The 26,930-nt window shown below is 42.7% G+C and overlaps 1 protein-coding gene across 7 annotated transcripts in view; it reads right to left on the bottom strand.

The window, feature by feature from the left end:
- Positions 1-397: 397 nt before the first annotated feature.
- thrb (thyroid hormone receptor beta) overlaps positions 398-26,930 on the bottom strand; it is a 221,069-nt gene continuing 194,536 nt past the window's right edge. For 6 of the 7 annotated variants that reach the window (XM_078239245.1, XM_078239210.1, XM_078239218.1 and 3 more), the window contains 2 exons: positions 18,536-18,794; positions 398-9,766 (listed from right to left, as the gene is read on the bottom strand). In XM_078239245.1, coding sequence (XP_078095371.1) covers positions 9,525-9,766; positions 18,536-18,794 — 501 coding nt within the window. In that variant the 3' untranslated portion in view covers positions 398-9,524. The remainder of the gene's footprint in view (positions 9,767-18,535; positions 18,795-26,930) is intronic. The other variant, XR_013500555.1, reaches the window with a different exon arrangement.

A 26,930-nucleotide genomic window follows, 5' to 3' on the forward strand; every position in this document is an offset into this window, starting at 1 on the left:
CTTCATTCTTGCACTGGATTCCTTTGGTGAAACCTGAACCATTCCACAGTGATCAGTGGCTTTGGAGAGTAATGCTCTTCAATGATCCTTGCCAAGGCATTGTACGTTTTGGAGCAAATTAAAGGTTTTACATCCTACGGTACTGAGAAGAGCTGGCACGAGCAACACACCTGCAATTTTATTCACTTGTATGAAGTATTGAAAACACTCTGCATAGGCAGTCCAAGATTCATTTTCTTCATTGAAAGGGCCCATGGATCCTAATTGACTCATCATTTCTCTTGCAGGACTAGCAACTCCAGACTGTTCAGTTTATATGTTTTTATTTTTTTCCTGTCATCCCAGTATTTCCCTTTTTAATCTGGAGACTATTGACTTTATGTTTTGTTTTGCAAACAATTCCAGCTGTATAGCAAAATATTCCTTCTTTTTAAATATGCCATATATTGCCTGGACTCTGATCAGAAAAAAAAACCTTCTTTTAAAACCATACTGAGCTTTTTTCTTACTTGGGTCTTCCTGCACTTGCAGTTTAATGTTTAATCCCATTGTTGCTTTTCCTCAGCATTCTAATATTCAAAGTGTAAGGACCACAATGATTTTTTTTCTTCTACTTAGAATCTTTTCGCAATATTCTCGAGGAAACAAAATCCTGTTGTCATCGCCAATTTTCTTTCTGTAATGTCCTACTTATTTTCGGGGTTGTGGGTTTTAATAGAAAAAGACGTGGTTTGCACACGTGGATTCAAAGTAACAACAGATTGATTGAAGAGCTGTTCTCTGCACGGCACTTTTTACAATGTGCCAGAGTGCCTCCATTTTGAGGTGCCAAGGTCCCCCTGACAGAGCAGCACTCACCTCATGGGGAGGGGCTGGCTGCTGGACATTGTTGCCATCCCTTCCATTGGATCTATCACTGGTCTGCCCAGCATCCTGAACTAGATGGATTTTGATTGGAGGCAGCTTTTTACTGGGCTTCATTAAACCTATTCCAGTTCTGCAGGAGTCAAATTGGACTCGAAAAGTTAACCCTCCTTATTAATGTTAATGTTCTCTCTCCACAGATGCTGCTAGACCAGCACATTGTTTTTATTCTTAATTGGTTGCCTCTGAGAAGATCAGCTAGGGAAAATCAAGTCTTTCCTATCCACCCTATCTATGCCCTTCATAATTTTGTACACCTCAAGTTAGCCTCCTCTGTTCTAAGGGAAACAAGTAAGCCTAATTCTACACTTACATCAGGCAGGTATGGTAATAGTGTCCCAACACTCTGATGCTTTTGTACATCCAGCATCTTGTTTCAGAATGGGACTGGAGAAACAATCGAGTCACTCTGTCACCTGCCAGTCAGTCGAGCATGTCCTGACAAGACCATGGCCAGAAATTGGTGGGCAGTGCATTCAGATCTTGAGTGCTGCTGGTGGATAAAGTTACCCACCAGAAGCATAAGAGTATAAAAAACTCTGCTTTTGTTTCTAGAGGGGAAAAGGGAGCAAAAGTAACAATTTTTTTCAACAATGTGTACATTTTTGGCTCCTGATGACAAGTACCATTCCACAACTAAAAATAAATAGGCAAAATCTGCTTCCCCGGACCGCTGTCTGCCACTCAAAAGGTCTCAAACTTACAGGTCAGGGTGATTCCCTCAGTGAGAGAAGATCTACTTTTTTCTCAGTCTCTTCCTTCGATATGGATCTTTATTCAATTTCCCTAAACTAACAAAAATCTATCAATATCATTCTCATAGAAGCACTCAAAAGCATTGTAACAAATGTCAGAATTACAATGAAATTATTTATATATGAAAAGCTAAATTGAGACCACTAACTTATTTTGCAGACCATGTTTTTTCTCTTAGATTTGTTTTATTACATAAAATATCTATACTAAAATACAGCATCCACAATTACATAAAATATTGTTCTGCAACATTGCTGAAACATATTTGATATTCATTACATGATGCATACAATGTGATTGTCAACAGCAACTATCCAAACATTATTTGAGAGCAAATAAAAACTGCATCGTATAACTCTTTCTTCACAGTGTGCAATAGAAATCCATATAATTAACAAAAAGCTGATCAGCAACTTTCAGCACAGCCTAGTTATTTACACCATAGTTATTTCTGGGTTCAGCATTTTATCTTACAATTTATTAGGAAAAATACCGTCGGTCATCAGCATGTACATAAAGAATAATTACCAGCCATAAGCAATAATGTGCCATTTAATAGCAAAATAACAGAAAACACAATTGCACCGGATATATTGGAGATTTCTCAGTTATTTTGATTCCAGAGGAACTCCTTTATAAGGATTCTAACAATTTTTCCTGAATATCAGCAAATGTTAGTAGCTCTATTCATTCAGAATTTCTATTCATGTGGAGACTCGAGTGTGGGCCATAATTCTACACACCAGGCACTCTGCTAACTAAAAATCAATTCTAATGACATGAATTCAACAGTTCCAAGGGAACCAAATGAATAAGAGTTAACACTTAGGGTGGATGATCAAACATGAAAAAAAAATCACAATCTCAAGTATAAAAAGTCAATTTTTCATTTTTTACTCTGTTACATATATAAACCATAAAGAAACATTTTTTATACCTTTGAACAAGGGAACAAAGGAAGCTTATTTTGCTGGGCTATGACCTGCCACCACCTCCATTATAACACTACCTTCACAGTGTTCAATCTACTTTCACAAAGGACAGTATCAGTTATGCTTGACTGCAAGCATTTAGTAAGGACACCTGCATAGGACACTGGCACAAAATAACATAATGCCTCAATAAATATTATCACTAAGGTTTTAATTATGTGGGACAACGGGCGAGTGACATTTGTTTAAAAAGAAAAAAAACAGCTGAACTGTGAAAAACAGCCAGTCCTGTGCTGATCTGGTTGATTTCATTTGGTGAACTGGTAGGGACATTACAATTGGTTTTAATACGTGTGGGTTAGGGAGAAAAAGAAAAATCAACCAAGCTTTTGATTGTTATCTAGTGACCTTGTTGGAAATGCAGATGTGGGAATGTCATCTGAAGACAGCACTGAGTTTATTTAGAGTGAGCATAAGTGGGATAATAGTGCAAGACAAAGGGATTCGGGAATGGGACAAATAAAGATGCAAAACTTCGTTTTGGAGAAAGTGCAAATGGAAAAAGCAGAATCAGCACCCTCAGTTTGCCATCTGAAAACAGGAAAAACAATACCCAAAGGGCATAAAAATAACAAATACAGATTCTGATCTGAAAATGTTGAACAACAAGATCAAATGGTTGTAAAGTAACAACTGAAAGATGAGATGCTGTCCCTTAAACTTATGCTGCGTTTCACTGGAATAGAGTGAGGCTGAGGACAGAAAGGCCGGGGAGGGGGAGGGGGGGGGGTGGTTGGTGAGGTGCACACTTAAAATGTCAAGATGACCAGAAGCATGTGCTCATGCGAACTGAATTGACATGTTCTGCAAAGCGGTCAGCCAATTTGCATTTGGTTTCCCATTGTAGGGGACACAGCATAATGAACAGTGAATTTAGTGTACTGAATAGAAAGAAATGCAAGTACAAATACCTACGTTTTAGGAGGAGAAGTCAAACAAATGAATAAATAAAATAAGTAAATTACTGTTACACCTGGAAGGAACGTTTGGGGCCTTGGATGGTGAGAATTCAAGAGGCAAAAGGGCTGGTATGACATTTCCTGTGCTGATGGGAAGGGGTGTCGATGTTTGAGGAGTGGACCACGGTATTGCAGGGTACAGACCCTTCAGAAAGCTGAAAGAGGAGGTAGGGGTTGACGTGTTTGGTGGTGGCATCAATCCACCTGCCTCCGCTTTCAGAGATCATCCTCTGCCATTTCCATTGCCTCCAGAGTGATGCAACCACATCTTTCCCTCCCCTCCCCTCGCAGCATTCTGACGGGACTCTTCCTGCTAACATTCATTGTCAAATCTCACATGGCCACTTGGACATCACGTCAAAAGAAAACAAAATAGCCAATATTGTAGAAAGATACGTTCAGGGGTCAGAAAGATCAATGGTTAAAAGGGCAAAGGGAAAGCTTGTTATGGAAAAAAAAGTGTTTGCTATTACTAGACTTTATCAGGACTAAAAGTATTTCTATCTCGTACAATCGGGGAAAATGTCAAGCAGCCTTTTAGACTGGTTTTTGTTTAGTTGATTCTGTTAATTAATATTAAGACTTAATTGGAAATTGAATCCAGCACAATTCCCTATCAACTGAGATGGTAATCCATTAAGGGAACAATATGGATTAATTAAACAAAACAAAGAAAGTAAATCAGGATACAACTATTTATCTATATATTTACAATATTCATTCTCTGTACAAGCAATATTAATCTTATATACAGGATTTTAGAATTCAATTATGGTTGGGCAAGCAGAGTGTATTATAAATAAGTTTCATATAAAATAAATAGCATGCTGTTTAATAATTGTTCTTTATAATTGAGATTCTGGAGTCTGATTCAATCAAGTTAAAACTTGAGTTACCATTGGCCCCTCTATTTTCTCCTTACATGTTGGTACCTATCATGTGCTCATTTCAAACAAGTCCAGACAGTACACTACTTCATGACCATCAAATGAAAGCCATGATTAGAAGTTCAACAAAAGCAATTTTCCCCATTCTCCCACAAATACAAAACATTTTAGAGAGAAATTCACTTCCTCCCAGTTCCTACTCTGATGAAAGTCTGGCAGCTTTGCGTGTTCTAAATTAGACCTAGTGCTTCATGTCTACAGTACTAGCGAGCTGTTGATGCCATTTGGACACTTGACCGCAGCTCGCTGGTTAAGGTGGGGTGCCTCATGCAGCTTGGCTGCAAACTGCACCCTTGGTCCTCCTGGTCCAGGTTAAGGCAAGTGAGAAACAACAACCTACCAGCTTTTTGGCAACCTTCAGCAACCTCTTGAAGGACTTTTGTTTAGAAAAACCAAGTGGGGCAGGTACAGTGGCTGTTCTGACCACTTTTTGCTCAATTTGGTACCTTTGGTATTTGGGACCCTTAAACAGACCAGCCTGACCAGCATATTCAAGGGGCACAATGCCTATTTTAGGTAGACTCTGCTTTGTGTTTGGAACTCACCAGCAGCTGAATTGTATGGAAGAGGAAGGGGGGGAGCGGGGGGCATGGATGGACATTGTGGTGAGGGGAGGGCGGGGGGGGGGGGGGGGGGGAGGATAGGAGGGGAAACTTCTGGAGTGAGAGAACATGGCCCAAAATAATATTCTCAATCTTTCCCTTTATTTCTAACTGGAGCCCCATTTTAATCTGTTGAGAATAAACAAATCTTGTGGCAAAAGTGCATGCACCATTTAGCACTTTGATCAACAAGTGCATATAGTACATCAATATATCTTCTTTGGAACTGATATTTTCTTATGCACCAGCTTTATAATTTGCTAAAAATAAAATCTAATAAAATACAAAATAATTCAAACTGAAAATAACAAAATACAGCACAGAAGTAAACTGAAAATGGGGGGGGGGGTAGGGGCAGGCAGAGGGAATATTTCAAGACAGGTTTGAAGGCAAATTAAGAAATCAGTGGCTGGATGTTAATAAGCAATACTGTGAAGTGCAGGTTAACAGGAGACTGAATTTTGTGACTCTAGTGCACTTTAGAATGCTCCAAATACACCCGCGTGCTCCTCAGATTCTTCTTCTCTAACGAATATTCCTCCACGCACCGTATCCTATGGTGCAGAATTACAGATAACTCCACCAAATTGAATAACATCAGATTGTATATTGATGCTTTTTTAAAAAAAATAGAACTTTTTCAAAGTTATGCTTTGAAAGTAGCTTCTGAAAATCATTATTCACCATCCACTGACTACTATTACCCAAAGGGGAGAGCATTAATATCCAAAGTGTCCATCTAACCTGCAAAGTGCTTTGGGAGATCCTGAGGTGGGAAAAGGTGCTATATTAATTCAAGTTTTTCTTTCTCTTTTTAACCCAGATAGATCTATTGGTGATTCAATAACAGCTTTTGATAAGTATCCCATCACTTAGTACCATCAGTCCCCAAGAAGGAAAGTACAGTTTCACACAGAAACAAATTCTAACAATCTGAACAGAAGCATGGCTTTTTCTTAGCCCTTTCATGTCAAATAATTCAAGAAAGTACTTTTTCGTTTGGTTTTGAAAGTATATTATCAGCTTGACCTCATCTAACTTAAGCACGATCATTTCTGGGTTAGATCAAACTTCTTATGAAATATTTTCAATATCCCATGGAAAAACGTGTGTTTAGGTACTGTGGCCTTAACTACGCATTAGTGCCAAAAATGCTCAAGTGAAAATCCTTGCTATTTTAGCTCATTCACTGTTTCCGAGTCTGTGACAATATATTTGAAGACAATGGGATATGGAGATTATTTACAGACTAAGCACTGGGTATAATACTCAAGAAAATCAAAGGATGAGAGACTCAACCTTGGGTGAAGTAGGCGGCATATTTCAAAGTTTTCCATTGAGCAGATTATTTAAATTATACATAACTGAAAAGAGAATGCAATACAATTAAACCAATTCTCCATCTGCTGATCCAGAATTGTCTTGGGAACAAAGGTCCTTGTTTATTACAAGTTGAAACCTTTGCCTTATTTTGAATAATTATTGATTTTAAATAAAGGTAACTTTAAAAAAAAGGAAGATTTTGCAGGTTTTTGGACAAATAGTGGAGAGACGATGCATGTTTGGAAAGCCCAAACAGACCAGATTGGTTTCAAGAATGTGTCTGGAAGTAATTCTGATATAAATGTTGTACAGTAAATCAAGCAATAATTCCTTTTAAAAAAAAAGTGTTTTGCATCCCCTTCTATTATACAAAGGACATTCAATATTAGTCAAAATTGGCATAATTAAAAACCTCAACAGCATGGTTTTCTCATGAAGTGCGAGAAAGAATTACATTTTAAAACACAAAAGTTCAGAATTGCCATACAAACTATGTTAAGGCCACATAACACTGTGGTGTTGATGACAGGAAAGCAAAACTGATCAAAGCATGCATCAAATTTAGAGGCAGCTAAAGCAGAGATGTGTTCACCAAAACATTTTTGCCCCATATGAATACTTTATGCAAGAAAGACCCTAATTCAGAAATGTATTAACATACAAACAGCATTGTGAAATTTCATTTATGGAATATTCCTGTAGAAATTTTCAAATGGCTTTTTAAGGTAGAGTTCAAACCAATGACACTTCCTCTGGCTTATTTGCCACCTGCTAGCCAATGTTGTCTTCCTCACACAATGGACATTACAGCTAATGAAAACAAGCGAACTATCATACTTTCAAAGCACTTAAACTTATTTAAACATAATTGCAACAAGATCAGAAAGATGTATTTCTCTTTATTTTTTAAAATTCTACTTTGTAAAGTGGTCGTTCTTTTATTAAAATACCAAGGAAATATCATAAATTTAATTAATACTGTGCAAACATGATACACCTGGTATGATTTTTAAAAAGTGGCTTGTTTTCCTTAGGTATATCATTCTGTTATTAATATATCAAAAATAGAATTCAGACTTCCTACACAGTTTTTATTCCATCCTGATTGTCTGTGCATTTGATATTCTTAGCCTGTGCGTTCAGCTAAGTAGTGACTATTGGGCATTTGAATAAACTACCTTTTAGTTTACAAAACATTCAGCTTGACGACAAAGTATGTAATATACTAACCAAGCCCAGTTAGAAGGTCAAGCTTATTTAAAATTTTATGGGAAATTCTTCCTCGAAAACAATCTTATTAGTCCTCTTATTGAATGTACTTTTTTAACCCCCAAAACCTTTCTTTCACTCTCTCCCCTCAACCCCTCACTTAGTGGTAAATATTTTCACTGTGTCTGCTGTTGTTTCGTGCTATATGGTGCTATCCAGGTAGCAGAAGGACCTTGGGCAGCAAAAAAGATCAAACGAACACAAACAGCTTTGGTTTAGTCATGCCTGGACCAACCATTTGCTTCAAAAGGTCTGGCTTTGGTCTTTTAAGACAATCGTGCATGGAACTTCAATTTTCAATCAACATATCCTGTTAGGTAAAAAAAAATCAAGGTGCATCAAAAACTGCAAGGTATCTCATGGTTAGAGTGAGCATCCATCAGGAACCCATTACTGGTAAACTACAAACCATGCAGGGAACAGCTTATCTATTGACATTTTTAATGCTAATATTTATTCCCACAGTTTGAAGAGATAAAGCTGCAGAAGTTAGAGCTCAATTTGCTGGAGGCATTAAAGCACCACCTGCAAATGGATTAGCACCATGTAAAATATGAACTCTATCAAGCTGTGGGAAATCATGTATGGATAATGAGCAAAAAAAAACACTAAATAAAACGATTATTTTTGAGTATTTTTCCTTGGAGTTGGTAAGTGGATGTGCAGTAAGATCAAGCATGTTCCTAATAAATGTTCCAGAACAACAGCTTAAATGCGTATCTGTTGAAGCTACCAATCATATTATAAAATATATCAGCGATAGCAAAATTGCTCTTTCTCCTTGAACCTCTTTGATTTGATATCGGTAGAATATTCAAGGACAAGCCACTTTATAATGTCCATTTCCTTTGCTCAAAGGATGGCAGTGTCAGGAGAGAATACTTTTCTCTTGCTGGTTTTCAGTGTCAGCACCAAACAAACGCTCTCATGGCAGGCGCAGCTTAGCTAGAGTCAGAAAAGAGCTCTAAATACTCCTGCCTTACAAGCCTCAACTCCAACTTTAGCAGAGTAATTCTAACTGCAAAACCGTGAACTTTTCCCTTTGGAATCTCTGGCTAACCCTCCAATCAGTCTGATTGGCATGGTGGTTTGTGGCACATTTATACTTTGTGCTGAAATTGGCAGCTTGGATGAGAATGCCAGAGGATAATGTGGCAAGTTATGGTGTTGTTCAGCCCTATTTTATTTTTCCTGTTGTGTATTGAAATGTGATGAGTGCCTATTCATTAATGTTTGTTTTATCTACACTGCACACTTCAGCTGCATCTATTTTACCCATACTTCACAGTTCTGGGTACTTAAATTGAATAATGGCAAGAATGCAGGGGGAGGAGTAGGAACTCCAGCAGTAATTTTGTTTGTGCGTGCATTTTGGTTCTAGAACAAGAAGTAGCTCTGCAATTTCCCTCTAAAATCAAATTGATTCAGCCATACATAATGGTAGCCTTTGTCATATTAAATTCACTAAAGACCCATGCAGAAGAAAATTTATATGACATCTGGAGTTTGGAGTTCCTTACCACAAAGCGATATTCTACCGTATGTCTTATCCGAAAACAAACATGAATACAAGATAAGCAAAAATGTGTACAAAAAGCTACGGTCACAAAATCACTAGTCAGTACCTGCATTAATGGAATGTTTGTCATCATATCTGGAAAAGGTACCCTGTGAAGTCCAATGAAACATTGCTCAGTAGTGCCAACGCGGTTCACAGATATTCGGGTAGTGCACCTGTTCAAAGTCTGATTCCTAATCTTCAAAGACTTCCAGGAATAATGGTGGAAAAAGTTCTGTTGGACATTCCACCTTCATATGAAGAAAGCGGCTTGCATGGCAAGCTCCAATCATTCGCAGGTCAGTCACCTTCATCAGTAGTTTTGGCCAAAAGTGAGCAACATTGTGCTTGCGATAATTGATGTAGTGTTCAAATGCAAGGAGGAAGGATTCCTGGATTTTTTCTATCTTGTCTACACTGGCAAGGCCAGGCCGATCTACACAAGAATATGAAAGGCTCACCATTATTAAAACCAACAAAAATAAAAGTCAAATTAGTAAAGTCTGAATTGAGGTCAAAAATCAGATGATGGTCGTAATATAAAACATAATTTTATCAATCTTGTTAAAATAAAATTGATAAATTGGGGAGGCAATGGCCTAGTGGTATTATCGCTAGACTGTTAATCCAGAAACTCAGCTAATGTTCTGGGGACCCAGGTTTGAATCCCGCCGTGGCAGACGGTGCAATTTGAATTCAATAAAAAATATCTGGAATTAAGAATCTACTGATGACCGTGAAACCATTGTCGATTGTTGAAAACCCATCTGGTTCACTAATGTCCTTTAGGGAAGGAAATCCGCCATCCTTACCTGGTCTGGCCTACATGTGACTCCAGAGCCACAGCAATGTGATTGACTTACAACTGCCCTCGGGAAACTAGGGATGGACAATAAATGCTGGCCAGCAAGTGACGCCCATGTCCCACGAATGAATAAAAAAAGTAATGTAAGTAATATAAAAGTAATATAAGTATTCATATCAATAGCAAATATAAGCATCCAAAATCCATATGGCTAAACATTTGATAAGGCCAGTTAGTGGGCATGGGATCATGATGTATGATTACCTTCATGTCTGATCAAAGGGATGCAGTCAGCTGACAAACATCGTGCTGTCTGCTCACCTCCCTGACTGTGATGTACAGTCCAGCACTAATTATGTTGCTGACTGGCTGCATGCTCAGTATGTGACTAGTCTGAGTTAAATCTGTACTGTAATTCTGCACCTCTTAAAAGGCAGATAGGTCCAGGTGCAACAGTGGTTAGATTCGTCTCCTAAAGTGTTTCAGGGAAGAATAATGGAGCACCAGGTCAGAGAGAAAGCTCCGAGGTTCACTGACGTGATGCTGAAAGCTTTGGGTGTAGAGGTGGAAAGGAGGAGAGAGAGGCCATGTTTCTGTAATGGGTCAGGAGGCCCTCAAAACACACAAGGCGTAGGGAATGGGAGCAGGAGCCAGGCAGGTTAATTCAAGGAGTCTCGCTTAAGGATCTGGATGCAGTGTCACTAAAAGTTCAATGACCACACATGGGTAGTCAAGATCATCCTACCAATGTCATATCATAACAGCTACGCCATCAATCTCTCACACAGCTCAATGCACCAGCAGCAACCCAGACTGATGTCTAACATTCAGAGGGCCCACACCTCCCGCACCATTTATCCATCCTGCAAGGTGACACCCACAACCCACATATTCCACTGTCTGCCAGCTATTCAACTGTAACAAGCACATCACCTTCTCTCCTCTCTTGCAGGACAAGGTCTTATATAACAGGAGGGAGCAGCAGGGAACTGATGGGGGACAGGTGCCGCCTGCTTCTCCTGAGACCCCTGGAGGTGATGGTCCTGTGAATTATTGGGCTGGCTGTCATTGAGGTCATTACAATCAGCGTCATGGAGATCATCCGGGCTGATGGCATGTTGCTGCCTCTTGCACCTTCTTCAATCCCATTTCACTCTTATCCCCAAGTTCTGGATGGTGACCATGGACTTCTCGCTTTGCATCCAATCCACCTTCTCTCACGTCAACCATCCACGCCTGCATTTTTGCTTTCAGATAGACGAAAACTGCTACCTTGCCAGCCAGTGCAGCATGACTATAAAGAGCGCGAGTAAGAGCAGATGTGTGATAAAGAAGCACCATCACTTGATCTGACATTCGCCACCAATTCACATACTGACACAGTGCAAACTTTGAGATCAGGACAGATTTGGGGTCTGCACGTGGTGAGTCACTGGGTGCGAGTGTGCTCTAGCCAGGCTGGGGGAAAGGATAACATGTGTACCAGCTCCCTGGAGAGCGAGGTGGCAGACAGGTTCTGTTGCAGTGGACTCAGATGAGAATTTTGATGGGTGGCATACAAGGGAATGCTGATAGGTACAGAGTCACTGAAAAAAACCAACCTGTTGTCACTAACCAGGGATATGTGGCAGACCAGTTTGGCACAGGCCTTCATACAGAGCTCGGAGGCCATCCTTTCCATTGGGGAATTAATGGTTAACTCCATAGCCACACTTGTAGAGACCCAGCTGTGACAATGTTTGGTGGCCCTGTCTCAGCATCCATTAGAGCACAGGCTGCTGCAATGGAGGCTCAGAATGAGGTCATGTGATCCATTCTTGCTGCCAGGCAAACCCAGCAGGTTCAGACTGCTTCATCTTGGCTTTAAATCCCAATACTCAAAGGCTCTCACAGCAGTCTAGCAATCTGTGCTGTTTTATCATTACATTGCGACCATCACAGTTGTTCCAACTTCCTTCTACCCTTTCATAAGATTTTACATTGGATCCATCTTTGTGTCTGCTTAGGAATCAAAGGCATACAGACCCCTGAAGGGATTTAGGACCAGAACTTAGGATGACTTTGCTGTTAGCTTCCTCCTAATACCTCCTTTCTTGGCTTGGTCTATTTTTTTCCCCCATACTTTTGTGAAGAATCTCAGACTGTGAAGTTCGGTATTGTAGCACTATTATGGGTGTCATTTTGTGTGCCAGGATGGGGGTTAGGAGCAAGTGGCTGAAGTATGCAGCTTGTGACATCAGCCAGTATGTAATGCAATTTTAATTCTAACTTGATGATCCAGGTATTAACCTCTCTTAAGCATGGACAACCGAACATAACCCTCAAAGGGATCATAATTACTTTCAGGTTAGTTATTGATTTCTATTGGTTCCTATTAAGTTTCTAGATGTGGTTGTGAGACTACTTATTGTGCCTACCCCAGTCCAACGCCAACAACTCCACATCATTTCTAGATGTGGTGAGAGTTTTTTACTGTTACGTTTATAGTTTGTGAAGTCAACAGGAAATGGCACTGACATGGTGAACATCTTGGTTCTCACTTCAATGCACCTACTCAGAGCACTTGCTCCCAACCATGAGTGCTGTGATTCCCATTTACCCTTGGCCTGCAGCATGACAGGAAGACACAGAAGAGGACAAGCTGCCAGCAGACAGAGGAGGAGGGGAGAATGGCTGCCTTATTAACCCAGTTTCTATGGGAAGCAGCTCCCTTACCTCAATCTCAGTGAGAAATAGTACATACAATGTTTTACAAAAGGAGGTGCTCACTAAAATCTGCCACCTCTTGTAGGCAGACCTCACAGCAGGGCAAAAGTGGTGCAGCCAGTAACTGTGACCATGGCCAAGAGATTCTTTGCATTGGAATCCTTCCAGACTGGTGACATCTCCCAGCCTGCAGCCCATTGCTGCATAAAGGTAGTGACTGACAATCTGGGCGCAAGGAGAAGGAAGTACAGCACATTCCTCCTGAACAGAGGGAAAAGGAGAAAGTGCGTATGCGGCTTTTCCGGGATACTGGACTTCTTTATGGTGTAGGATGCCACTGTTTGCACGCGAGGCTTTGCCAGATCAGCATCTAAATGCTGAAATGTACCACAATTGGTGTCTGACCTTGCAGCCATTTGCCAGCTATCCTGGAAACAGTCATGGTGCCTTGATGCACGAGCCATCAGAGGGCTATTTTCCTAAAACTAAAGCAAATATACGGTCAGGGTCTGTACAAGAGTTTACAGAGTCCTGTCTTGCATAGACTGAAGAAAGAAAAGTAAAATTAGGATGAAAAGGAAAGCCAATCTTGCAAGTCCTTGAGAAATGCTGTTTGAATTTTACACCTCAAGCTCGGTGTGATTCAGTGGTATTGGCCTGGAAACAGAACTCCAGTATGTGAATGCTCCAAGGCTAGATAGTTGGCAGGGTCATGGTCCCATCACTGTACATGGTGGAAGTCTCATCTAAGTGCAAGTATAACGATGATCAGGGCTAGAATCTCCATCTTTGTTGCTACTTTGTTTTGTGGGAATTGCTGGCACAGACATAATGGGCTGAATAGCTTCCTTGTGTGATTTCTTTGCATTTTTATGATTCTATGAATTGTCAAGGTTTGAGTTTCTATTTCAGATTCGAAATACAGGCTTTCTGTATATTCAATCTGCTGAAAAGGGAGACATGTTGCCGAAGCTTCTCGTTGAGCTCGTAATGAAGTTCATCTAACTTGCTAGCAGCAACAGACATTCATATACAGGGACAGGGTTTTTACAAACAAAACAAATATGTTCAAATCTTGTGCCTTTCTGAATTACCCAGGATCTTGGGCAGCCAGTGGTTTCACTGTTGCTTTCTTCATGGTCATACTTTGACTAGAATTAACTTGCCAACCAATCAGCACCCATTTACCCTGTAGTATAAATTGTCATTGTTTGAAATTTGGCATTTTTGTGTTTGTCCTGATGAGTGCAAGATGAAAGCTTCTGCAACATGTCGCTCTTTTCAGCCAGACTCGTTCAATTTCTGGCATGTTCTCACCTTCTTTCTTCATTAACTAGTTGCAAGTTTTACTCCTTTAATGTGTTTGGCACTTAAAAAAAAACTGTTCGTGGGATGTGAGCATTGCTGGCAAGACCAGCATTCGTTTCCCATCCCTAAATGCCTTTGAGAAGGTAGTTGTGAGCTGCATTTGTGAACATAAATTTGGTGTAGGTGCACCCAAAGTACTTTCTGAGTGGCTTGCTGGGCTATTTCAGAGGGCAGTAAAGAGCCAAACACATTGCTAGTGTGTAGGCCAAACCAGGTAAGGATAGCAAACTTCCTCCTTGAAGGACAATAGTTTTGAAAGACAATAGTTTTATGATCATTAACGAGACAAACATTTTATTCCAGGTTTATTCACGAATTAAATTTAAATTCTCACAGATGTGGTGGTGAAATTTGAACTTTGGCTAAAGGACTGGTGCAAGAGGGAGGGTTTTAAATTCATAGATAACTGGGAAATCTTCAAGTCAGGATGGCAACTGTACAGAAAGGATGGGTTACAACTTAACTGGAAGGGAGCAAATATCCTGGCTGGGAGTTTTGCTAGAGTGTTTCGGCAGGATTTAAACTAGTGTGGCAGGGGGGTGGGGATCAAAACAGGAGGTCAGTAAATACTGAGGCTGGGGTTGAGCTGGGGGCCAGGGCAAGGCTAGCTAAGAAGAGGAGCACTCTGGAGGAGGAGGACCTGACTGGGCCTGGAGGTCTGGAGTGCATCTGCTTCAATGCGAGGAGTGTAACGGGTAAAACAGACGAACTTAGGGCCTTAATGCTTATGCGGAATTTGGATGTGGTTGCGGTGATGGAAACTTGGTTAAAAGAAGGACAGGACTGGCAGCTGAATATTCCGGGGTATAAGTGTTTTAGGCGAGACAGAGGAGGGGCTAAAAAAGGTGGGGGAGTAGCGATATTAGTTAAGGAGCATATTACCACGGTGCAGAGGGTAGACAACTTAGAGGGGTCATGTACTGAGTCGCTGTGGGTGGAACTCAGAAACAGGAAGGGTGCAGTCACTATGCTGGGGGTGTACTACAGACCACCCAACAGCCCACGGGAAGTGGAGGAAAGGATATGTCAGGAGATTCAGGATAGGTGCAGAAAACATAGGGTTGTTGTAGTGGGGGACTTTAATTTCCCTGGCACAGACTGGAAAGTGCTTAGAGCTGGGGGTCCGGACGGGGAGGAATTTGTAAAATGCGTACTGGAAGGTTCTTTGGAACAGTATGTAGATAGCCCGACTAGAGAGGGGGCTATACTGGACCTAGTTCTGGGAAATGAGCCTGGTCAGGTCGTCAAAGTTTCGGTAGGGGAACATGTGGCAAATAGTGACCACAACTCTGTTAACTTTAGGATAGTAATGGACAAGGATGAGTGCTGTCCTACGGGCAGGGTGCTAAATTGGGGGAAGGCTGACTATAGCCGGATTAGGCAGGAATTGGTGGATGTTGATTGGGAGAGGATGTTCGAGGGTAAGTCCGCGTCTGGCATGTGGGAGTCTTTTAAGGACCTATTGATAAGGCTGCAGGATAGGCATGTGCCTGTAAAAAGGAAAGATAGGAAAGGTAGGATTCGAGAGCCGTGGATAACCAGGGAAATTGAGGATCTGATTAAAATGAAAAGGGAGGCGTACGTTAAGTCCAGGCAACTGAAAACAGATGGAGCTCTGGAGGAATACAGAGAGAGTAGGAAAGATCTCAAACGGGGAGTTAGAAGGGCAAAAAGAGGTCACGAGATGTTCTTGGCAGGCAGGATTAAGGAGAATCCTAAGGCATTCTATTCATACGTTAGGAACAAAAGAGTTGTCAGGGAGAAAATCGGACCTCTCAGGGACAAAGGAGGGGAATTATGCTTAGAACCCAAGGGAATAGGGGAGATCCTAAATGAATACTTTGCATCGGTATTCACGAAGGAGAGGGGCGTGTTAACCGGGAGTGTCTCGGAGGGAGGTGTTGACCCGTTAGAGAAAATCTCCATTACAAGAAGGAAGTGTTAGGTTTTTTAGGGAACATTAAAACTGACAAAGCCCCAGGGCCTGATGGCATCTATCCTCGACTGCTCAGGGAGACGAGAGGTGAAATTGCTGGGCCTCTGACAGAAATCTTTGTCGCTTCTTTGGACACGGGTGAGGTCCCTGAGGATTGGAGGATAACGAATGTGGTCCCGTTGTTTAAGAAGGGTAGCAGGGATAACCCAGGAAATTATAGGCCAGTGAGCTTGACGTCCGTGGTGGGGAAGTTGTTGGAGAGGATTCTTAGAGACAGGATGTATGTGCATTTAGAACGAAACAATCTCATTAGTGACAGACAGCATGGTTTTGTAAGAGGGAGGTCGTGCCTTACAAATTTGGTGGAGTTTTTTGAGGAAGTGACAAAAACGGTTGATGAAGGAAGGGCCGTGGATGTCGTCTATATGGATTTCAGTAAGGCATTTGACAAAGTCCCACATGGCAGGTTGGTTAAGAAGGTTAAGGCTCATGGGATACAAGGAGAAGTGGCTAGATGGGTGGAGAACTGGCTTGGCCATAGGAGACAGAGGGTAGTGGTCGAAGGGTCTTTTTCCGGCTGGAGGTCTGTGACCAGTGGTGTTCCGCAGGGCTCTGTACTGGGACCTCTGCTATTTGTGATATATATAAATGATTTGGAAGAAGGTGTAACTGGTGTAATCGGCAAGTTTGCGGATGACACGAAGATGGCTGGAATTGCGGATAGCGAAGAGCATTGTCGGGCAATACAGCAGGATATAGATAGGCTGGAAAATTGGGCGGAGAGGTGGCAGATGGAGTTTAATCCAGATAAATGCGAAGTGATGCATTTTGGAAGAAATAACGTAGGGAGGAGTTATACAATAAATGGCAGAGTCATCAGGAGTATAGAAACACAGAGGGACCTAGGTGTGCAAGTCCACAAATCCTTGAAGGTGGCAACACAGGTGGAGAAGGTGGTGAAGAAGGCATATGGTATGCTTGCCTTTATAGGACGGGATATAGAGTATAAAAGCTGGAGTCTGATGATGCAGCTGTGTAGAACGCTGGTTAGGCCACATTTGGAGTACTGCGTCCAGTTCTGGTCGCCGCACTACCAGAAGGACGTGGAGGCATTGGAGAGAGTGCAGAGAAGGTTTACCAGGATGTTGCCTGGTATGGAGGGTCTTAGCTATGAGGAGAGATTGGGTAGACTGGGGTTGTTCTCCTTGGAAAGACAGAGAATGAGGGGAGATCTAATAGAGGTATACAAGATTATGAAGGGTATAGTTAGGGTGAACAGTGGGAAGCTTTTTCCCAGGTTGGAGGTGACGATCATGAGGGGTCACGGGCTCAAGGTGAGAGGGGCGAAGTATAACTCAGACATCAGAGGGACGTTTTTTACACAGAGGGTGATGGGGGCCTGGAATGCGCTGCCAAGTAGGGTGGTGGAGGCAGGCACACTGACATCGTTTAAGACTTACCTGGATAGTCACATGAGCAGCCTGGGAATGGAGGGATACAAACGATTGGTCTAGTTGGACCAAGGAGCAGCACAGGCTTGGAGGGCCGAAGGGCCTGTTTCCTGTGCTGTACTGTTCTTTGTTCTTTGTCTTTGTTCTTTGTTCATACCCCAGAGCATTAGTCTTAGCTACTAGTCCAGTAACATATCACAATGCTACTGACATTATTGTCTTTACTGCTTAACTGGGTTGCACCTTTCCATCCTGCTTTTCATTTAAGCAACTTACAGGCCATTTACCAATTAACTGAATCTTCATTCTATGCTTGAAAAATCTGTTTTTCCCCTTTGCCCATTGTCTTTTTTTATTAGTTGGCTATTTTTCAGTTCTGAAAGGACACTGCTGAAAAAGGCAACTTGTGTTTTCCTCCCACCAGACTCTCTAACATTTTCCATTTTTGCACAAACCTGAATTTCTCGGTCTACGATATTAAAAAAAGATTTCTGTAAACATAATTCTCTGTAACACCACCATCAACCGTTGCCATGTCATTGCAAATTACCTGGAAAATGGTACATGTAACGTTAGACCAGGGTGATTAAGAATGTCATCCAACACTGATGGTCAGATCACTGACAGTAGCAGCTGGGCAGCTTTATGACATTAAACTCTGAAATGTTAGATGATAAACCCATGCTTGAGCAGGTAATCTGGGCACCTTTTGTTTCATTGCTATCCCCTGCACCAGGTGAGTGGATTTGCTCTACTATTTAATTCACTTACGAATAAACTAAGCAAAAGATAAAGCCTCCTCCATTAAGCATTCGGTGTCTGCCTGAGAGTTTCTTGTAGGGACACATATAGAGTTTGAGTTACTGCAAAGAACTCGAAAAGAAGCAATCCATTTGCAGCAAAATGTTTTATAAAACACTGTAGAAAAGGTCATTGTACCTGAAGACATCAAAAGCACAGCCTGGAGCAGAGCCACTTCACTATCATCCAAGTTGAATGCAGACAAAGATATTCCCAGATCAAAGATTGCATCAGATACAACACCAAGGCCTCCATTTTTTAACTGTTCTCGTTTGACAGCTATCTCACCATTCAAAGTTAAAGTCTCACTCTCAGGGTCATAGCGAACCGCTGCCCTAAGAGACATGATTTCCATACAGCAGCCTTTCAGAAGGATTATCTGGTCTTCACATGGTAGCTAGAAAATAAAGGAGGAATCAGTCAATCAAACGTTATTTGTACTCGAGCACTGATAACTTTCATTTGTTTATGTTCTTCTAATTTTTCTTCTCTTGCGAGCATGATTTTGTAGGCTGAGTATTTAGGCTAATTCAGCCTTTGACCATGTTTAACTGGCTACTCTGCAGAGTTTATTCTGACACCGTGGACAGCATGGCCCCAGCCATGGTCCAAAGATTTAACTTTGCACCGTCCTGAATGCAAACTTAATCTGTTTGTATGCAGCTGTAGCAAATGGTTCAGATTCCCTCAAAGTGGGTCTTTTGGCCAATTATGATAGGAAGCAACACCAAAGTAACTGCAGTTTATTTATCAAACTGCTCAAACATATCTGTATCTTTGTAGCTCACCTGTTTACTATCATCCTGTTTCAAAGTGAGAGATGGCTCAGATAGGGGCCAAAGAGGGACACAGGGCTGTCTGTCTCTGGTTTGCATGCCTAAAGTCATCAGCAGACAAACCTATGAGATTTTAATCTTAAACTCTATACCTGAGGTTTCCAGTTGACCCATAACCTAACAACTGTGACTACACTGTGAAAGAACTTCACTGACTGTGAAGCACTTTGGGGGGTCCCGAGGACCTTTATAAAAGCACATTCTTCTTTTAAACCATTATAATCACTTTACTGACAATATTGTAGATGTTTTGCTCCTCTTTCCAACTCTCTTCCTGAAGGCACTGCTATCATTTCATACGTGCTCACCAGCACCTCGTACAAATGCGCAAGCTTCTTGTACGAGTTGACACAGTGGCTGAAATCTTCCGGGTCCACCTGGAGTTGGAAGGGTGTCGAGTGGGGGAAACTTAATTTGGTGGGAAGCCAAACATCAGTTTCCCGACAGCGGGATGAACTTTTGCAATCAAGTTCTCGGGACTTCAAAAGATGGGTCAAGCTTCCTGATAAACAGTGTTGGAAAGTCCTTTTGCATGTATTTGCATGCTCAAGAAAAGGCCAGCTCACCTGATTTACGTGCCCCCTCCAAATTACGTTATCCCCCAGTGTGAAATTATGACATTCATAATTATGGATTATAATGTCATATAAGTGGCATGCATCTGGCAAGGTAGACTTCCTCCCGGACTTCGGAGTGAGTAGCTAGCTGCTGCTGTGACTTTCTTGAGGACTCCTTGTAAATGTCAGCCTGATAACTAAGGTACCAATAAGCCAAGCTGCATGGAGCTCGGACAGTGGAGGCAAGGCCAGTGGGGAAGGGTGGAGTGGAGGCTGGACAAGGGAGGCAGGCTAAGTGAGGAACAATGGAACATTGGCTAGACAGGGTAGGCAGACTCAGGAAGGAAAGGAAGCCAGACTATCTGGGACTTGTTTAGAAGTCACACACGCCTTGGTCATGCTGTGGGGTGGTGGAAGGTCCCTTTAGTCCATGAGCATCATGGAGAGATAGGTAAAGGTGTGGTTGGTGAGTTCAAGCATTTAGTTCAAAGGGTTTGAATGAGGGTATGGGAGGCTGAGGGCACAGTGACAGTCAGGGGAGAGCAAGTAGAGAGGAAGTGCTAGGCTCATAGATGGGTAGTGGATGGTCTTATGGGGGTGAGAGTCTTGGAAATTCAGAATACAGCTGGCCTTGAGAATAGGAGGGGTCAGGAGGGTCATGGGCACATTAATAGTGATGGGAACAGGGGGACATCAGGAATTACCACAAAAATTACAACTGGGTCCCAGGTAACAGGGAGAGGTTGAATGGTTACAGGAGGGTGAGGAATGATAAGGCGATGATTGTGTGGGAGGATGGGGGAACTTGATGGTTAAGAGGGGGGAGGGTAACAGACCTTTGCAAACCTCACATGCACCATGCTGAATTGTGAGCTTTTTGCACAGTTTGTAAAACTCATCCAGCATTAAATACGGGAGGAGTCAATCCTTCACGCTTTGGGCCATTAAGTGGCCTATTAATCATTAGCCCACTCCATCAAGGTCTGAAGCTGTCTGCCATACATTATGTGATAATTGGTATCTGCTCCTGTCACAGGGTGGAAGGGAAGGAGGTGGATGTCTCCAAGTGTGGTGGACAGCAGCACATGGCTGTCATCACCCAGTCAATGCACAGTCATAAATGATCTTCTAGGATGTCCGACAGCTGGAATGGGTGGGGATGCCATATTTAGAAGGAAGTCAGGCAGAGTTTAGCATTGTCTTTGAGGCTCAGAGATGGAGGCTAATCTGCAAAGAATTTACTCACTAGATAGATCAGTGCAATCACTAGATAGATCCTCTGAGGCCTCGATAATGCAGGCTCCAGGCAATCCCACCTTTCTACTGGTTCAGGTGTAGATGAAGGGGAACCAGTGCAGGTTGGCCCAGGGCCAGGCGGGGAAATGACCTGAGTAGCAAGAGGCAGCGCGGGCTGTACATTAGCACAGTTTCACAAATGCAAAAGATCACACCACCAGCAGGGCTGACGTTAAGTAGTGCGATTTAATTCATCTATAAATCAAGATACGAGAGAAAAGTATAACGCCTGTTACAAAAACGGAGCTGAGTCTACCAGTCGGAAGAGAATAGAAAATCAAATAGTAAAGGATAACTAATGTCAGCTAATTCTGCCTGGAATCTGTTAGCTAGTGGATTGTCAGGAGCTTGTCTGCCCATGGCTAGAGTAATGGGGTGCAGGTCTGAGTGTGCATCCAGTAGTCACCGTGTTCTCTGCTGGATTTGGGCCTCCAAGGCTGTCACCATCCTTTCCACGAAGACAGCCAAATATTTGCATTCTGGAGAACGACAGTAGACAGAATGTGGGTGAACTCCTCCAGTCTTCAGTCAAGTCACTGCACAGTCTCTGGCACCTCAGCCTGATGTTCCTATCTCTGCATCTCCAACATGGCTCATATGGTGTAGCCTAGAGGCTCATTATCTGCATGAGTCTCAGCAGTAGACTGGTCTCCTGCAATCCTTTAAGCGTCAGAAATCTCGACTGTCACTTCCTCCACTAACTGTGGATTTATGTCTGTGATGTTCTCACCAGATCGTGACCTCAAATCTACTCTAGTACATGCAACCAGTGAGATGAATATCTCTGTGCTGGTGGAGAGTGCAGGTGAATGCAGTAATGGTGCATCCTCTGTGGAATCTGAAGCATCATTCTCAGAGGTTGGTTTGGAGCTGGGTCTGTGGGAGGTCTCCATAATTTATCTCCCCCTTTTCTTGATACCTGGAATGAAGAAGGAAAAGATTTAATGGAGGCCTGTTGGTGCATTTAACTACAGGTTGGAGGCATTCTCACTGGATTGCTGGGGAAGTCCTGTCTCGCTGGGGGAGTCCTGTCTATCCTTTGGTCAGGCTCAGTCCCTTCCCTCACCGATTATTTCTGCAGCCCCATCCTCACATTTGGTGAGGACTCAAATTTGGAGAACAGCCGCTGGCCCGGGCCTCGGCCTAGGCCTGGGCCCTCCTGTTGTGTTTGTTCTTGTTCTGCAGACAGACAGAAGGACTGAGTGCCATCCAAATGGGTGCACGAGCAGTTTAGGAACATGCATGTCTTTGCCAACTCCTGAGACCTCTCCAGTAAGTGATGAACAAACAGGACGTCCTGCAATTGATAGAACAATGAGAACATGAAGTGGCTGCCACACATTCAGTGCACATGGCCCATCTGCTGCCGAATCCTTCCGCTCAAACTCCTGTCTGACTCCCATGTGCACTTGCACACTTACACTGCCTGATGCACTTAAAAATATCAGTTTGCAGTGAGTAGATTGTGCCACTTACCTTGGCGGAGACCAGCAGATCATTCGTCCTTCTTGTACACTGCTGGCGGTTCTCTTGTGGGCTCCATGGGGACTAACCTCCACTGTGTTCTCCATCCAGGCTGGCATGATGAGCTGAGAGGGCCTCCTGCTGCCAGCCCTGGGAACACTACCGTCTGCTCTCACCTTTCCTGAATGGTGTGGGGGAGAACTGCAGACAGGCTTCATTGAGCCGTCGGGCCATAGATAATCTGCTTTGCGACATTCTGCTTTCTGCATTTGGTCTTTGCTCTTGAACAACAGCCAGACTGATGCTCCTGGCTTGCAGCGAGTGAATGGCTGTCCAGGTGCTTTTTCAATACGGCACCCGAACCTTCAACCCCATCAGGTAATGGTAGAGATGGCAACTTCCTGATAAACCTAACTGATTGGCGTAAGGAACATTGTATCATTTTTAAGCTGAATATATCTTGTGTTAAGTAAGGTAAAAAAAGAGTTTCGGTATGCACCTGGATGTCCAGATGTCCAGGTGGCCCTGTGACAGAACGGGTACCCGTTTGGTTTGTAATGTAGGACACACATACACATGCACCCCTGAAGTTGAAGAGATGGGTTATAAAGAAGTTAACTGATTTTGGAAAACAAACACAAAGTAGAAAAAAAAAACTGGGCGGTTGCCCAGCTTCAGCTTCAAGTTACACCAAGACACACAAAAAGAGGGGAGAGTTCAGCCTGTGTCAAGAGAGTGAAGGCAAGGAATTTCAGCTCTCTGAGAGAAAATATACGACAAGGCTACTGGGGGATTGAGCTTAGGGAGTTCCCTGTTGCTTTAACTGCAGAGCAAACACACAAGTTTAGAGTGCAGTTGGGTATCTCCGGGGTGGTGGTGGTGCGAGGAGGTGGGTTTAGAGTGCAGTTGGGTATCTCCGGGGTGGTGGTGATGGTGCGAGGAGGGGGGGGGGGGGGGGGGGGGGGGGAGGGGGGGGGGAGGGGAGAGGGGGGGGGGAGGGGGGGGGAGGGGGGGGAGGGGGGGGGGGGGAGCTGGAGGGGGGAGAGAGAGAGAGAGAGAGAGAGGAGGAGATGATTCTGATTCCACTCAGGGTTTTGATTCAACTAAAATGTGCATTTAGCACCTGGGTTTACCGAGGATGGAGTTGAAAGGTACTTCACCTCATTTGTAAAGATAGCTGTGAATTTGAAGTGGCCAAGAAGTGCTTGGATCCTAACGTTCCAAAGTGCCCTGACAGGTACAGCTATAAATGTGGACACTAGCCTGTCAGACGAGCAATCTGCAGACTATGAAGCAGTTTAAAAGGGCAATACTCAATGCTTATGAGCTTGACCCTGAAGCTTACCAAATGAAGTTCAGGATCACCAGGAAAAAGCCCAATCAGACATTTGTAGAATTTACTAGGGAAAAAGAAATGGTGTGGGATCACAACAATAGATAAAGTTCTGAAATCGCATGATTAGAAAGATCCAGATTATATTTCACAGATTACAAATAATATCAGTCAATACATGTGTTTTATTTAAGTTTATTTATCATTGTAACAAGTAGACTTACATTAACACTGCAGTGAAGTTACTGTGAAAATCCCCGAGTCGCCACACTCCGGCGCCTGTTCAGGTACACTGAGGGACACTTGAGCATGGCCAGTGCACCTAACCCACACATCTTTGGATTGTGGGAGGAAACCGGAGCACCTGGAGGAAACCCACGCAGACGGGGGGACAACATGCAAACTCCATACAGACAGTGACCCAAGCCGGGAATTGAACCCAGGTCCCTGGCGCTGTGAGGCAGCAGTGCTAACCACTGCACCACCGTGCCACCCCGATGAAATTTTGTTATATTTATTCTCATCTGGCTGAGTGTGCTCAAAGTGCTGTACTTCTGTTGGAAGTCAGCAGATCGTAGGGCTGCAGCTTCAACTCCAACATCTACATACAGCAAGTTAAAAACAAATAGCACTTCAAGCGCTGTTCCTCACAGCAAAAGCAAAAGATTTATCTCCCTGAAGCAGGTCCCAGAACAAAAACATTTGATCAAGCCGGAATAAGGGTTCTTTCCACGGTTCTATTCTTTGGCTCAATGTCATTCCAATGTAAGAGGGGAAGAAACCTTGTTACAAGCTTATTTTTAATAAAAAAAATTGCATTAGGTTTAGCTGTTGTTAACAACTGGTTCAGTGAGTGCACAGCCTTCAAATAAATTCTGAATTTTAGTTATTAGGCCGCTCATGTGAAACTCCTTGCTGCTTCCAGGGCACTGGCAAACCTCATACTTCTCCTTATGGAAGCAATGAAGCTTTTTCCTCATTACTACTTCCTGAGTCAACTAGAGACAACACTGAAACAAAAAAAGAGTACTCATTCCTTCCTCCCCCTTAAAATATAAAATTGCTTATGTATCTGCAACGACAGCAGTTTGGGACTTGCATGGTTGTTCTTGTTTTTAAAGTTGAATTTTTTCAGTGATCCATTTGCTCATCACTGCCTTCCTTCACAGCAACATTATTGCATACAACACCAAACATGCGTCTATTTATTTCTCTTAAGTTCTTAAACTGAAGTTATTAATTACAATCCATTGAAGCCCAAGATTTATCTGATGCAACTCTCAGGTGGGCCTGCAAATGGGCAACCAGCATGCCCATGTTACCAGCAGGGTGCTGCTGGCATTGTAGGATTCTGCTTCTAATTTTTATGTAAAAGGTGGGAGTGGAGTTTGAACCTTGAGCCTTGCATGTTCTGCCCATTTGTACCAGGCATTGATCAGTAATGAAAAGGCCTTAAAATGCTCTTGCTGACTCTACAAAAATACTGCAGTCCATGCTTCATCCTCTTTGGAAACAACTACTCTTCCCTCACAACCCTGAACCAATTGTAGGTTCAGTGTGGGAGCCTGGCGATTCCTGTCCCTCCTGCAGCCACCCAGTATATTGAAAAATCATTTGGTGTCAACAACATTCAAATGAAGCCCATCCAAAATATAATCTGGACATCCTAGTGCTGACTTTGGTGAGATGATGGGGCCCACTCCAATAACTTAGTGTGAACTTTCCACTATTACATGATGAAGAGGGAAATTAAGCAGATTGAAATATCATCAGGACTTCGACATCTTACAAACGTATAAATAAGTAGCAGGAGTAGGCCACTCGGTCCCTGAACCTGCTCCTCCATTTAATAAGATCATGGCTGATCTGATAGTAACCTGAAATCTGCATCCTGCCTGCCACCGATAACCTATTACTGCCTCACTGACCAAAAATCTAGGCACCTCTGCCTTAAAAATATTCAAAGACTCTACTTCCATTGCCTTTTCAGGAAGAAACCCTCAGAGAGTACACTTCGCCTCAGCTCCATTTTAAATGAGTGGCCCCTTATTTTTAAACAGTGACCTTCTAGTTCTAGATTTTCCCATATGAGGAAACATCCTCTCCACATCCTCCCTGTCAAGACCCCTCAGGATCTTACATGTTTCAATCTTGCCCTTCTAAACTCCAGTGTATAAAGCCTAGCCTGTCCACAATTCCTCAGAAGATGACCCACCTATTCCAGGTACTGATCTGGTCAGAAGAAAGTAGGCAGTTGTTTGAAGTGTTGGATGGCTTTCCTTAAAATGAATTGTGTAGAGTCTAATTAAATAGTCATGTAAATTCTAGGGTCTAATCATGATGCCACTCATAACTTTACAAACCATTGCATTGTTATTTTTTCACTTGCCATGGTATCAGTAAAACTTGGGTAAATTACTTTTTTCACCTCTATTCATGTTACTTCATGTCAAGTTTAAAATTAAAGGAACATTGAGGATTTCTAAAGTGAACCTTAAAAAATACACTGCAGTATGAACTGCTTCCGAAACATTTACATCCTTCCTTAAATAAAGTGACCAATACTGTACACAGTATTCAAAACATAGTCTCAGCAGTGTTCCGAATCATAGAATCATAGAAACCCTACAGTGCAAAAAGAGGCCATTTGGGCCCATCGAGTCTGTACCGACCACAATCCCACCCAGGCCCTACCCCCATATTCCTACATATTTACCCACTAATCCCTCTAATCTGCGCATCTCAGGACACTAAGGGGTAATTTTAGCACGGCCAATCAACCTAACCCGCACATCTTTGGACTGTGGGAGGAAACCGGAGCACCCGGAGGAAACCCACGCAGACACGAGGAGAATGTGCAAACTCCACACAGACAGTGACCCAAGCCGGAATCGAACCCAGGTCCCTGGAGCTGTGAAGCAGCAGTGCCAAACACTGTGCTACCGTGCCGCCGAATAATTGAAGCATAACCCCCCTACTTTTGTATTCCATTCCCCTTGCAATAAATTATGACATTCTATTAGCTTTCGTAATTACTTGCTGCACCT

Source organism: Mustelus asterias, chromosome 2 (assembly GCF_964213995.1).
Source record: "Mustelus asterias chromosome 2, sMusAst1.hap1.1, whole genome shotgun sequence".
NCBI classification, from domain to species: domain Eukaryota; kingdom Metazoa; phylum Chordata; class Chondrichthyes; order Carcharhiniformes; family Triakidae; genus Mustelus; species Mustelus asterias.